A 14,800-nucleotide genomic window follows, 5' to 3' on the forward strand; every position below is an offset into this window, starting at 1 on the left:
TCCGAGAGAAAATCTGAAAAAAGAACGATGTCAAAATTTCATTCGTGCGCAACACGTTTATCATTATTATTTTTTAGCAAGAATCAAATAAAATAAAAATACCAGTGGGTCGTTTAAATCACTTACGCAGAAGAATATTTTGACTGCGGATATCTTAGTGACAGGCTATTTTTAAAACTTGCAACAAAATATTTACTCGATTCTCAAGCCATCAACTGCGGAGTTTTATGAATATTATTTTCGACTGCAATGTGCCCTGTGAAAGCAACTCAGAACACAGTCAATTGTGCTGTTTCCGTTGAAATGATCCCGCAAGTGGTGGCGTCTGTGTGAGATATCGAGCAGTGGGGAGAGAGTTAGATGACGATTAACGCGACGCTATAACTTCATTCCCTCCCGCATTTATAAAACGCATCATGGCCTTCGAAGTTAATCAAGGCCTAGGCTTTCCCTCTCGCACGAGCGCATGGATTTTAACGATGGAATAACTCGTCGTCAATTGATATTCAGTCATAGATAGAGCGGCAGTTCGATGACGAATGCAGGCAGTAGCGCACGATAATAGAAAGGCATTTCATTGCGTACGTACGTATGTATAATTGAAAATTTTCACTTGGCTACTTTATTAGTCACAGGATATTGGCAATATCGCTCGATGTGCAGCGCTCAAGCATTGAAACGGGGTCACGTGCTCACTTGCAATGGAAACCCAGTGAAAATTCCTTCGGTAGCTTCTCAACGGCTGTCATTAGATGGAAAATGTATTTCCCGATATCGTAATCGTTTTTCGTGTGACGACAAACACGCATTTAGACGCCATGAAAATTTTAATGAAGCCTCTCTCCAATTAGCTGCGCGAGATGCGAAAGCTGGAAAAATCCGTCCTTTTTCAAGCATGTAACAATCCCTATTGACGAAAAGCTTTGGAACAAGTTCTCTTTGTGATACGAAGTTGACAACGAGAGAGGCAGATGCTTGGTAGACTGGAAGGACGCGGTTCCGCTGCAGCGTTTGTAATGGGATGATTGAGTGGGAGGGAGGGGGGGAAGGCTTCAGGGCAATCTATCTCGTTGGTCGCCCAGCCGACGATGCACTCATTTGCGATTTCAAAAGCACCGGATATTCCCGTCACGTTCCTCGCTATTATTCTTTTTCTTTTTTTTCATTTCTTTTCATTTCTGCTCGTAGTGCGCAAAGGGAGCCAGCCCGCTTCTCGTCAATTTCCCCCTTGATCAAATTGACACGTCAGCAGTGTGACGTGAGGCTTGTTATATATATCTATTTTTTTTTTTAGCCGTTGTTTATCGGCATCTAGGGACGCTCGAATATTGCCAATCGTTCTAATTGGTTGCAGAGCAAACAATGCAACGAGCGCGCGCACCTCTACGGTTTGAAAAGAGGATAGAAAGTTAAATTTCGAATTTGCGAAATTCTCATCAAAAAAGCAAAAACTTGAAAGAATGGGGGCGAGCGATAAATCTGTCAATATATATATATATATATATATATATATATATATATATATATATATATATATATATATATATATATATATATATATATATATATATATATATATATATATATATATATATATATATATATATATATATATATATATATAAAAGAAAAGCTTTCAGGGCGATTACACCCGCGGCATTGAGTTGATTTCCCCACTAATAGTGCTGAAAGTGGCCCTGATAAAAATTCGTAGCTCGATGAAGCTGAGCATGAAAGTACAGCTCCGGACGTAATCCTGATAAAAAAAAGGAGCGAGTTACATCGCGCGCGCGAGAGAGAGGTTTTAACGATCGGTTTCGCGAGTGAGCTTGCGACATCAACTACGGGTTTTCTCACGATATGTACCCTTGAGAGAGCTGCCGCTGCTCTCGTACTCTCAGAGTTCAAGTGTCGAGGCCGCTGTTAATGTTCGCTTACGATTGAAATTGTTATCTAATCGTACACTTAACTAATCCTGTATATGTATCTTTATATTTCCACAGCTCTGGCACGGTGGCAATCTTCTGATTTTGAAAATTAATTTAGATCGTAATAAAGATATTGCTGGCGTCGTATATATTTTATTGCGCACATAAGAGGCAGCGAGTGAGATATTTTCCACTTTAATAAAAGTTACGACTGCAGAAGATTTTTCATTCGGATCCAATTGAAGCGAGCCTCGAAAAATTGAAATAGATCTTGGTTATTATTTTAACACTCCAAGCAAGCTGAAAATCTTTTCACATTTTAATAAAGTCTGTAGTGCCGATAAAGCTTATCACGGAAAATCTCAATCATTAATTTGAAATCATCTCCTAACCCGAATACCTGGGACGCTCCAAAAAACAAATAAAAACATCGCAAAACAAAGGGAAATGACAAGCTCCGTGCGATTTTTCACGTCTGCTTTTCCCAAGTGCAAATTACACGTCGACGGCGGCATGCGAACAAATAACAAAAGGTCCCTGCACCACTGCGGCTTTTCGCAAATACAAGTTCCGGTAAGCGAGAGCCTTGAGAAGGTCGATTTTCGGGCCCTTTCTCTTTTTGCTCGTGTCGCGCGCACGTACTCGCCATGCTGCTGGTACTCTTGAGATGACATTTACGAAATAAAAAAAAAGAGCTGCCACTTGACATACCTGTTTCGAGAGACGTTTACTGCGACATTATAGTCCGGACTTCAGTCGAAATAAATGAGATACCACAGGATTTGTCGAAAACGAGACTTTATTCACTAAAGCTTATCGGATAAAATAATCATACTCTAACGTACATCAATAATAATAAAATCTTTACATTTTACGATAAAACAAACGGGTTGAAATATCAAGACAACGCTAATGCTTTGTATTTACATCGGGTACGATCTATATGAAAGGAGAAAAATACAAATATTGTCTTGGATCTTAAAGTAATGTGTTAAGACTGTACCGGATCGTCTAAGAAATAAAAAGAGCCGACGACTTTCGCGAAGTGTGCATTCAGGAGAGTAAGGAGCCGCACCTGTCAGTAGTCTCTATCTCTCTCTCTTTCTCTTTGTACCCCTTGCGAAAAGAGAGATTACGCGCGCATGCATCGAACGATAGATGGACTGCCCGAGATAAAAAAAAGAACGCCGTGCTCGCGATGCATTCGCTCCACTCTTATATTTCGTAACTGCATTCGTCGTATGTATATATATATATATATATATATATATATATATATACATGCTGTAAAGAGTGGACCGCGGCTCCCTGCGATATTGCGTCAAAAAAAGTGAGAGAGTGAGACCAAACAAGTCAGTTTATTATTCGCACTCTCGCATGAGTGTGTCTGTCGCAATGGTATTATAGGTTTTGTCGATATCGTTGGACGATAGGCGTCCTTGGCAGCGAGTTCCGGATATACTTTACCGCGTCGCCTTGATTTTCGCGGGTGAAAGTCGCCCCGCGTTCGGTGTACGCGTGCGTGCGAGTGTTGCATTGTCCAAACGCTCCGCGCAGAGCGACGGCGGCGGCGGCGCGCGCCTGACACTTCCGATTGCGAAAGCTCTGCCGCTTGGGACAAAAAACTTGAATAATGTCGGACATTTTTTTCTTTCTTTCTTCATTCCATTTTCTCGAGGCAGCCGACCGCTTGCGCTTCTTTCTTTCCAACCCGGTCGACCTTTGAAACGTTCGTTCAATAACCACGCTCTAATTGGCGACAATCCTTTCCTCCGAAAAAAAAAGAAGAAAAACAAAAACACGGACTGCAGTTGAAAGTGGGCTGCGGCTCATCGATCTGTTTATAGCTTAAAACTTTAATTAAAAGACCTGGGCGCGCGTCGTTCAATTAGCGCGAGAGAGCGACGCGCGCATATACATTTGAAGGCGCGCGCAATTTGTAAATCTCTCGGAGGAGCGCGCCGTGCCATTGCCACTGCGAATAATGCCTACTCTGTGATATATACGTGTAAAGAGAGCTGTACAGCTCGCGCCAGTTCCGCATTCCATGAGACTATGTATTCTAGGCATAACATGTGACATAAATCGTATATACCAATGTGCAAAGACGCGCAACCGACTTATTTTTTTTTTTTATATTCTCGGCGATAATTATTTTACAATTGTCACTCGTCAAATCTTCATTGCTGGTTTTTTTATCGAGTTTTGTTACCGTGTCGTCGATTCATATTGTAACTGAGAACTTCGATATCCTTAATTTTTTTTTACCGAATACACGTAATACGTAATAAGCTCGTCCTGCACAAACGCCAAAAAGCAAACTCGAATGCTTGCAAACACTGTCCGGCTATTACATAAAAAGGAGAAAAATCGCCACTGTTTTAAAAACAGTGCGTATAGCCTCCTTTCTCTCTTAAATACATTGTACATCATCATCATTATCATCTGACGCAACGAGAATATAAAAGATGATCGATGACACAATAAGTTTGTAGCAGCGCCGTTTAGAACGAGGATAAGGCCAGGGTTAGTAGAATCATGAAGAACGAAGAAGTATAAGCATCTGCAGCACCGGCGCCGTAGAAACCGGCGCCATACACCTGCAGGTTTGCTGTCTCAATGCTACGCTTGCAGTAGTCGCCGTCTGTAACATCGTAATATACCAGAGTTATGTATCCTCTGTTGCATTAAATTTGTTGCCCAGATTTTAAGAATTTTATTGCGGCGAGTTTGAAACTGTTTGCTTGGTAATAATGGAAAAAAAGAGAGAATATTTGGCAGGTCTCCGAGCCACGGTGGCTGCCAGAAAGACGGTTAATTAGATAACGAGGACATCGCCGTTATGTCAGATAATTAAGAGAGAAATTCTCGTGATGTATACAATTACGCGTCGATGCATTTTGGCGTGTCTTTCCAGGTCGGTGCTACACTTTATTTCTCTATCGACCTATTTTTTTTCTCGGACATTCTGTGTCTGTCGGAAAATGGGTGCAAATTGTCGATTTAATTAGTTCGAGATCGCGTGTTACGTAACGCAGGAAGCACACACTTATATAGATGAGATAAAGCCGTTTAATAGGTGAAGGGACGTAGATTCCAATTCGCGTGCTCGGTCTCGCTTACCGTAAGTCCAGCCTACGAGCTCGTTCGTCCGCAGATTCTCGACGTGCAGCCATTCCTCGAGGGGACGGAAGAATTCCCTCAGCGCCGATGGGTCAAGCCGTGATACGCCCGTCGCCTCGCGAAGAATCTCCTGCCAGGGCTGCGAGGCGCCGCGTTCCATTAGCCTCCTGTTGAGAAGAAGCGATTGAAACTCTCGTGTCAATCATTGTTTTCAGTTTGGCACTTTTCGACCTTCCTCGGTGCGCTCTTATCGCTATCTTCGGAATCGACTTTACGATCGGCGACGAATTCAGGGTACTGTCGGTTCGTTTCGGGGATTCTCATTAATTATGACTTTCTACGTGACGTGTCAATCGGTATTTCGCAACGTCAAATTGCAATTATTCATCCGGCCTGCATATTTCTGTATCTCGAATGTTACCAACAATTCATAAGATCGATGGCATTTCAGTGGATGCCACCAATCTCGCGTCAATATATATGAGTTTCGTAACGACGCTGTCGAACGGAAAGAAGAAACGGCGTCGGTCTCTTTGATTCAATGCAAAAAGTGCATTCTTCCAATTGAAATTTCGTTGTAAAAAGAAACTCCGTACGCTCGAAGCAAGGAGAAAACACTAGCAAAGGTATTCCTTTGCAACAAAACATATTTCTTTTCTCCTGCATTCTCGTTGTTTCCGGCAGCGCGCCACACGTTTTCGGCGCTCGTCCTGCATTTCAATTAGAACGCTCGCTGTGACATGCCATCAAAAGTGCGGCCGAGGAGAAAGACACAAAAAGGACCTTGCATAACGTAATACGTCGTTACGTTGGTGCTGAAATATGAAAAAGAATCGAAGGGAAGCAAAACGTCTCGCTGACAATGAATTTTCCGGTAACAAAGTAGATTAATCTCTAGCTCGGGCGAATTAAGAGCCTGTTATTAAGGAGGCAGGAAGTCGGACATGAGTTATACGCCGGTGTCAAACGGCAAACTTTACGAAACGGCAAAATTATCGGTATACAGTCGCACGCGCGTGCACACTTAGAAGGGACAATTGGCGAATCGGCATGTTCGCAACGACCGAAGGAACGCTCGTAAATCAAAAGCATCGCGACGATTATATGGCTAAGGCGGTCAAGCTGCAGTTTCGCCGCGCCCGTGAGAACTGAGTCTACGGCAAAAGGCGCCTATAATTTCCGGCGCGTAGGCGAAATCGCGGGGCTGCTGCGCAACCGTCGTACAACACACTCGCTCTTCGGCCGCGAGGGTTATTCGATGATTATCGTTGTGCCATTTTTTTGCGCGCGCCGTAAGGATACATTCGGTCTCCGGGTGGCGTATCCTGCGCGAAGAGGCCGCTCAGACTTTCGCACTCTCGTCGGATCTGACCAAGGCTGCATATTTATCTCGAGGATACATCACTCACACCAGTGTATCTGCGTGTATTTCATTAGTCAACTCGACGCTTTTATTTCAAAGCCCATTCACCGAACGATCTGTGTGATCGGCTCTTTCTCTCTCTATGGGAGCTTTCACGTTGATTGAAATCGATTCACGATAAGCCGCCGTAATTGTTATGTGCCGTGTTTACGGTGATTTCGAAGTAACATAGTTTATAAATATATATACAGCAAAGCAATTCCAAAAAACTGAATTGTAGACTATTTTCATCCATTTGTTCTGAAAAATTCTGTTGTATGTCTGATTCATGCTGTTATTCAAATAAATAAGTTGCGGAGTAAATGTTAAATTAAATTTTTATAAATTTTAATGATTTCTGATCATTTCTTTTTACACTATATTGACTCGTAAGAAATTTTCCATTCATTGTTCTTTACAAATGAAATTAATCCAGTGGCAAGGAAAAGAAAGGGAATGGTTGATTTGCGCTCGTTGTTGAATGCGAAATACTTGCTGAATTCCATTAAAGTGCAAGTTTTTTTTCTCTTTATGTAATAATTTTTCTGCGAATTTCACATAGCAAGCTGCTACATTTGTATTAAATTTATTTCATAATTTCAAGATGGAATGTTGTCTATTCCACAAGAGAACACTATTATAACGGCTTTCTACAGTTAAAAATTTCACCCGGAGAATTATGCACAACCCGAAATTTTTACGTCAATCAACAAAAATATTCGCGCTCTATACACGAGTACTAACGCAGTCCAAATTCATCGGTTTTCAGGATAACTAGTTATCACGTCATGGCTTACCCGCTAAACTAGCAGTTAACTTTCAATCAAGTCTTTGACTATGCTCTTATCACAAATCTTTCCAATAAAACCATTATTCCTCGGCCGGATTTCCTACATAAAAAAGAATCTTCCAATTACATTAACGCAACAATTTCTCTTCTCGAAAATGCGTATATAATCAGGGCTGGGGCTCGACGACGCGTGCAAATTGCGCAAAATCACAAGACCCGCTCGGTAAGCGGATAATGCGTCCATGCCGCGTAAGCGAGTGTATAAGTGTATCGTCTCCGTTACGAAATGGCATCTTTGCGAACGAAAACAAAATCAACGCGATCACGTCGTTTTCATCCTGCTCCAATTGACAGGTGCTTGCAGTTACGACGCGCCAGGTGGACGATTCTGCTCACTCGGCCGCGATAACCGTGCGCGCGTGGAATCGAGTGAGAGACATATTGCGCAACCATTGCTTTCGTTGCTTCCCCCTGCACGAGTTACATAAAAAAAAAAAATAAATAAAACATGAAAAAACTCGCTCGCGAACTTGATCAAATGATTAATCATCGAATGTCAATGCACCGCACTTGATACCTTTACGTAAACGTCTCGTTTTGCTTGTGAGCTTCAAGTCGAGTTGCTTCGCGCCCTAGGAACAAAACGATCTTTCTTCCATGTGTCCTTGGAAAGTGCTTGTGAAGCCCGAAACCCAATTAACACGAATAAATCGATTGCGAATAATTGAATTCCGCGCGGGCAGACTTAATATCACCGCGAAAGCTGGCATGCAAATGTTTTTCTCGGAAATCAATTTTACGTAATGACGCGGCGGGCACGCGTATTCGCATCGCGTTTCCTGCAGGCAAAAGCAGCAGCAGTGGCGACGGCGGCAGCTCGAAGCTCGTGACATAACGATTTGAGAAGCCGAATAGAGAGAGAGAGAGAGAGAGAAGAAAAGGCAGCTACATAGGCGGTAGCTCATTCGGCGGGGAGCGATATAAAGTTTCTCGCGGTGCACCGCTCACCGAATCTCTTTCTCGACAGACAGACAAAAGCGCGAGCGTGCGCTCGCGCGAATTTGCATGGCAGCGAGCCAGCCGATAAAAATCTGTCGGTGTGCGCCGGTAGCAGCCGCGGCGGCTGTGAATTGATCGATCGGATAAAAATTGCTTTCCATTCCCGCGGCCAGTGAGAACCCTTTGTCTATATGTAATATCTTCTTAAGCATATATATGAAATGTCCCTCACGCTCCGTCTAACGTTTTTATCGTTGAGGGAGCCGCTAGTCACGCGCTCGAGTACGAATTTTCATGGTGTTCAACTTGAAAAATCACGTAAAAGCTCAATTGAGGCATTATCGAGTAGAGCGAGCGCGAGCACGGCTTTAACGAGACAAGCACGCCGGCGCCGATCGCCCGCACTAATATCTAATAACAGGCGTAAGCTTCAGGATCGTTTGCGTTCGCGTGAAAGATTACAACGCGGACAGCGGCCTATCGATCAGTTTGTCCAACGAAGACATGACTAGCTATTGCCTTCCGTGTGCCCTCGCTGATCTGCAATCAATTCTCACGTGCTGCACTTGGACTCGGATGCCCGTGATGTGGTGGTAGCACTTTCCGGCGCACGACACGCCGAAAAATTAGCCGACGCTCGATGTCAATGTGGCGCACGCCACCGTGCACACTTTTCGCAATACGATCGCGCACGCGTATGGCTTTAGCCCGCGGCATTTTAATCGCTGCCACAAAGTTGTAATTTCATTAAAGTGTATAACACCCAAGTATTAGATCGAGGCACGCGCCTCTTACACAACCGAGTTATTTGCCGCTAAAAAACTCTTCCGCTACTTTTTTTTTTCTTTGTTTAGCGCTTTGCTCCGATACAGATACGTACATACGCATATTCACACCTTTCACTTCTTTTCCAAAAGCAAAACGCTGTTTAAACGGTATTATATGTGCGTCGAGCGAGAACCCAGAGACAATACACGCTACGCGGCGCTCCGAGGATTAAGCGATTACTTTCGCACGTAGTTGCGTCGTTTCGTTGCGCCATCAGCGTTGCCTCGTTTTGCGCCGAGATCTCGAGCTTAAGATAACGATGTACGTACTACAGCAGCTACTTCCTCAACGATGAGCCGCGGGGATAAGCGCGCGGAGAGCTTTTCACCGACCGGCCGCCAGCGCCGCTGCCAATACGCACGTCACGGAGCGCACTCGGACGTCGTCGCGCGCCGGCGCAAAGTTTCACTTTGGCGTTTCTAATCGCGCGGCCTCAAAGTCGACCTTGCGCCGGAGTCGCCGTACGGATTTGTCGATAGAGCGAGGAAAGCTCGTCATCGCGGGGAGCGTCGCAACAAGGACGTGTACGTTCACTCGGGTGTCACGGGCGAAATGTCGAGTCAACGATGGGACTCGTCGAAGAAGGCGTAAACCAGCGGCTCGAGCTCATCAACGTTTCTGCGGCAAAGTAGACCGCAGATTTTAATCTGACGCTCGCGCGTAATTTCTTTTATCTTTTCTTTAGTTTCTTAATAATCGGACGCCTCGGAGGCGATATCGACCCGTTACTTTTCCATGGCTAAAGTTCAGTGGCAAGTCCACTGCCCAATCGTATTACGCGCGCATTTCTCTTTTGCACAAGTTAAGCGTTCATCGTGATAAACACCGGACACTTATTATAGGTTGAAGGGGCGTTAGAGACAGAGAGAAAGAGAGAGAAAGGATATCATAGTAGTCAATTCGTTGCTTCCGATAGTTGATACGGTGTTAATCTGCCGGACGGACTAGTAATATGCGGCGGAAGCGAGGAGATGAGGAACGGCGCGGGACAGGCTGGAGCAACAACTTTCTTTCCAAAGAAAAAAAACCAGTTCCGGGCGTGAACTCGTAAATACCGGCAAAATTAATTTAATCGCTCGCCGCAATGCCCAGGTATTCCATTTCTCTTCTCTCGAGGATATCTGAAACGAAAATTCATTCGAAGACACATAATCAGCGGCAAAGCGCTGGGATCGCTCTATTGAATCCTAAGGTACATGGCCAGCCGAAAAACTGACAGAACTTTCCCGATGTTGACCTTCGATCGTATATAACGTCCTTCAAACGACGGCTGCGGCGAGTCCGCCGGGATACTAATTTAACACAGATAAAACGAAGTTTCTCAACGCGGTTCATTATGTAACCGAATCAGACAGACAGCACGCGAACGAGGGTTTTGTTATGTGCTTTTTTGTTCTTTGATCGCTCGTCTTGACCTAAAACCGAAACACCAGGTTCACGCCCTGATGAAGCCCTGCGCATACAAAAAAAAGCTGCCTATCTCTTTTTTCCCTCGACCCGCTCGTTGGGAAACCGTGACAGAAACCGTCCACGAAATTTCACTTTTTACGGGATCGACATGTACACCAAACTTGTGTAATGGATCGGATATAATGTAGATCGATTGCGTAACAAGTTGGTGCGCAGATATAATACGGTCACGTGTGTGTGGGTGTGCGTACGTGCGCATTGTACCAGCGGAAGCCTATCTGGATACAGACGGATATGGGATTACTGACGAACGGCAGATTAATTGGCTTAAATCGCATTCTACAGACGCGATTGGATTATGGATCTTGTTTTGCACAGCGTGTCGGAATCTTTCGAAGCGAGAGTGTATGACCGGCAATTACTCGTGTGAGATATACTTTGAAATCGATCTGTGTTTTGAAGTTGACTTAAGGCTACCCGTGACTTGTCAAATTTAACTTTCTAGTAGTTTGCAGATAAATTAATCGTTTTTTGTCAAAATAATTTTTGCCGTTGAGAAATAATCTATGCGTCGACAATGAACAATTCAAAGTTTGAATAAAATCATACTGCAGTTCTTCTGTTTATCGAAGCTAAGTGTACATCGAACGACATTAGCCTAATATTAAATGAGAGTAATTTCATCAATGTGTGCAATCACGGTAACCTACAACGCGTAAAGCTACAAAGAATAGCAGCATCCTATTCGTCAATAAAACCGTCCGACAAATAAAGCTAGCTACGCTTTTTTTTACGCGCGCTACCGCGAAAGATACGCAAACGGCAGAAATATTACGAAATGGTTATTAACGGCCCATTTTTCTATTATCCCAGCAAAACAACCGCGAGAATTTTACCGGAGCGCGAATCGCGAGGGTGAAAAGTAGAGCGCGTAGCCTTTCGCGCGTCAAATGCGTGCGATTTCGCTCTGATGGACGCGCGATGGTACGGCGAGGGTAAAATAATCGCGAGCTTGCACGCTCGCGTCGTGATATCTTGATTATACGATTTGGCGATATAAAGCCGCGCGCCGGCGCAATGTCAGGATCATCTAATTCGATCCGACGTCGTTGCCACACCAAGATGAATAAGCGCGTACGAGTGCGTGGCTCACCGAACTCATTGGCTTTTATAGCATTTTCCTCGATACAAAGAGACGATCGTTCAGTTGTTGCCGCAACAATAATTGTTATGCTCGCGATGAATTATAGTCGCTTTGAAGAAAACGAAAAGAATAGGCTCGATCGCGCGGCTGCCCCGCTGCAATGTTCTACGTTACATAGATTTGGGACATGGAACGTGGTGCTTGCAAATGACCGCTAACCGTATAGTAATTTCGACGATTGGGTGTCATTTATTGAAGTGGAGCGTAGAAATTGCTACACTTATGTAAGACAGATAATTTCGAGAAGAGTTGATAAAAGTGTTGCGTAAATTAATCAAACAGTTACAACGATTGCTTTCAGCTTTTTTATGTTTTCCCTTCAATTTTCAAGCCGAACGAATCAATTTACATGTTGTATTAAAAGCGTGTCACAGTACACACGTATTATTTGAATTATTCAATCAAAAATTTGTGACGCTTTAAAGTGTTTTTACGGCAAATATATTTGCTGTATAAACATTGACAAATTCAAGTGTCAGCTGGTCTGATACGTTACAAAAATAATACATTTGTTCAGAGAAGGATTACCAGATTTACATTTCAAACGCATTTCCTTATTCCCAAACCTAACAATTTTAATGGTATTGATTTTTTTTTGATCGATTTTAGGTTTAAAGGCAAAAATCGCTAATCTAATGATGCTACAGATTTAAGAACGAAGAAAAGCCAAACTAGGCCGCGCATGAATCAAGTCAAGGGAAAACCTTTAAAAGCTCAAAGATGACTCACCCCAATACTTTGCCAGCTTCCGGACTCCTGTAGAAGTCGCACCTGTGCAATGGCTGTCGTCGGTCGTCGAACGCTTTTTGACCGGCGGCCTCGCAAAGTGCGCGGTAAAGTTGGAACTGCAGCACGCCAGAGACGAAGTTCCTGAAAAGAGACGGAGAATCATCGGCGGATAATTCGGGCGAGATACGCGTTGCCCGCGACTCTCGGAAATTTGCATTACGAGACGAGCGCGCCGCGTCACGCTCTCCATCTCCGTGGAACGTTTGCGAGGGACCCTTTACGTAACGCCTTGGCTCTTTCTCTTTGCCGTGGTGCATCACAATGGCTATGTGCGCGCGCGATCGACATTTAATTGCAACGAGAGCGATTGCTGATTTTATTCGGCGTTGCGGTGCCTGTGCGCTCATTACGGCCGAATTCTCGATTATGAAAGAACGACGCGACGCTAATTATCGTGCGTAATTTTTAATTTATCCCAGAAATTTATTAAAAACCTTAAGATTGTTTTGTAATTCGACTGCTCTCTTTTTTTTCACTTTTTCATAATCATGAATTTATAATACAAATTAAATGCGATTACCGAACAGTCGACATTTCTTTTTCTTCATTTGGCCACGTATGCCACACAAAAAATTACATTCCACGCGACGATTAATCGTGCAAGTTTCACCTCTCCAGTTAATTTTTCAGTTTTGCTAGCACATCAATATCGAATAAAAACGTGTTTTCTCGAACGTTCATGCGCTTCATGTTAATAATTAAATTTGCAAAAGCTCTTTTACCGCATAGGAAGAGAGAGTGAGAGGAAGAGCATTCTCTTGATATCCAAATAAAGGTTATTTTTGCGATGGTAACCGGCTGACCTTAGATTCACAAAAAAGTACGACAAAGTTTTGATTTCATTTCGTTCTCTCTCCTTCACAACACGATCGACATTCACTAACTGTTATACGTCTCACTTGTATGTTCACTGACATTAATTTCGAGAAGTGCATGAACTTTAATCGTCTCCCTTGGAAATTCGAGGTCTACAGAGTATGCGGAGACACATTCATTTAATTTTGGATTGGTATATTGCCTCTCATTTTGAAACTACCTGAACACGTTACGTTTCATATTTGAAATCATTCTAATTAAGAATGTCAAACCTGATCCGTGCGCTTATATTAAAAAATCTACAATGTTTTTTGAGGTAACGAGATATATGGTGAGAGTCGTTGTATCTCTATGTAACTTAAAATACGATATTAGGATCTGATTACTGGCTGAAATTTCATCAGTACAGCGACCTGTGAATGCAGAAATTAGTACAAAAGCCGTGCGATCTTTCAACAGTTTTATTGCATATATACGATAGAATTAAATACTGATCCATACACTTTCTAAATTCTAAGCAAAATTTTTACTATGTATAGCATGAACCAGAAATGTAGGGTTTTTTTTTCATATTTCAAACACTCGGCTTGGTTTCGTCAGCATTCACTTGAGTATAATTATGCGTAACGATGCAACGCCTATGCATCGCTATGCGATTAACTGGATTGAATGATTTCAGGTTTATGACTGTTTATGAGTTTATGATCGTTTGAATGATATTATTTTGGGGAAAAGCTCATTTTGTGTGGCTTAACGATAGGAGATGCATTTCATGACACTTGGGCCGATTGGCTATAATATATATATATCGGGTTGAGAACGCAACATACAATACAACAAACAGGCTTGTGCACCTTGCAGAGTGACCTTATTTTCTTCGAAGCAGTCATTCATCGGAACAACCTTAACAATGCCTCGCGAGCGCGAAGCACAGAAGAATAAAAATCGGCGCGCAATAGAGCGTCGATAAAAGGTTTAGAAGTTGATGTAATTCTATTGGCGCCCGGTCACATGGCTTATATATACTCGGGCGCCACGTCGTATATATAAACTTTAGAATATTCAAAGAATAATAGCTTAGCTCGTTTCCTTCATGCATAACGCGCATATAGCGTTTATTCTCGTTGAAGACAGTCCATTATTGCCAGGTCACCGAATGCACCTGTATCGAGGCAGTGGAGTCTAATTAGCTGAAAAGAAAAGTAGAGAGAGAAAAGAAAAAAAGAGCAATCGTCGCGCTCGGCCGACATTCAATTGTCAGTAATGCACGCGAAATTGAAAATGACGAGGCGAATGAAGACGTACCGGCGGAATAAATTAGACGGCATAAAACTGGGCCGCATAATCGATTGTTCACACAGCTGTAGGTGGACGAGTCTAGCAGCAGCATAAGGAAATAGCCAAAGACGAACGAACCAACGAAAGCGAGAGGAGGACGACGGAGAACGAAAAGTTGGCTCGTGCACGAGCGCGAGGGAAAAGGAAATCGAGAGCGCGTGTCCCAGGGGAGT

At 43.3% G+C, this 14,800-nt stretch overlaps 1 protein-coding gene across 1 annotated transcript in view; it reads right to left on the reverse strand.

Annotated features, from left to right (window-relative positions):
• Nucleotides 1–2,715: 2,715 nt before the first annotated feature.
• The window catches only part of LOC131664287 (angiotensin-converting enzyme), a 30,741-nt gene continuing 18,656 nt past the window's right edge, over nucleotides 2,716–14,800 (reverse strand). The window contains exons 11-13 of the mRNA XM_058935260.1: nucleotides 12,414–12,554; nucleotides 5,052–5,218; nucleotides 2,716–4,572 (exon numbers count right to left, since the gene is read on the reverse strand). Coding sequence (XP_058791243.1) covers nucleotides 4,433–4,572; nucleotides 5,052–5,218; nucleotides 12,414–12,554 — 448 coding nt within the window. The 3' untranslated portion in view covers nucleotides 2,716–4,432. The remainder of the gene's footprint in view (nucleotides 4,573–5,051; nucleotides 5,219–12,413; nucleotides 12,555–14,800) is intronic.

The sequence above is a fragment of the Phymastichus coffea genome, unplaced genomic scaffold (genome assembly GCF_024137745.1).
Source record: "Phymastichus coffea isolate CEN01 unplaced genomic scaffold, Cenicafe_Pcof_1.1 PCOF00043, whole genome shotgun sequence".
Taxonomy (NCBI): Eukaryota; Metazoa; Arthropoda; class Insecta; order Hymenoptera; family Eulophidae; genus Phymastichus; species Phymastichus coffea.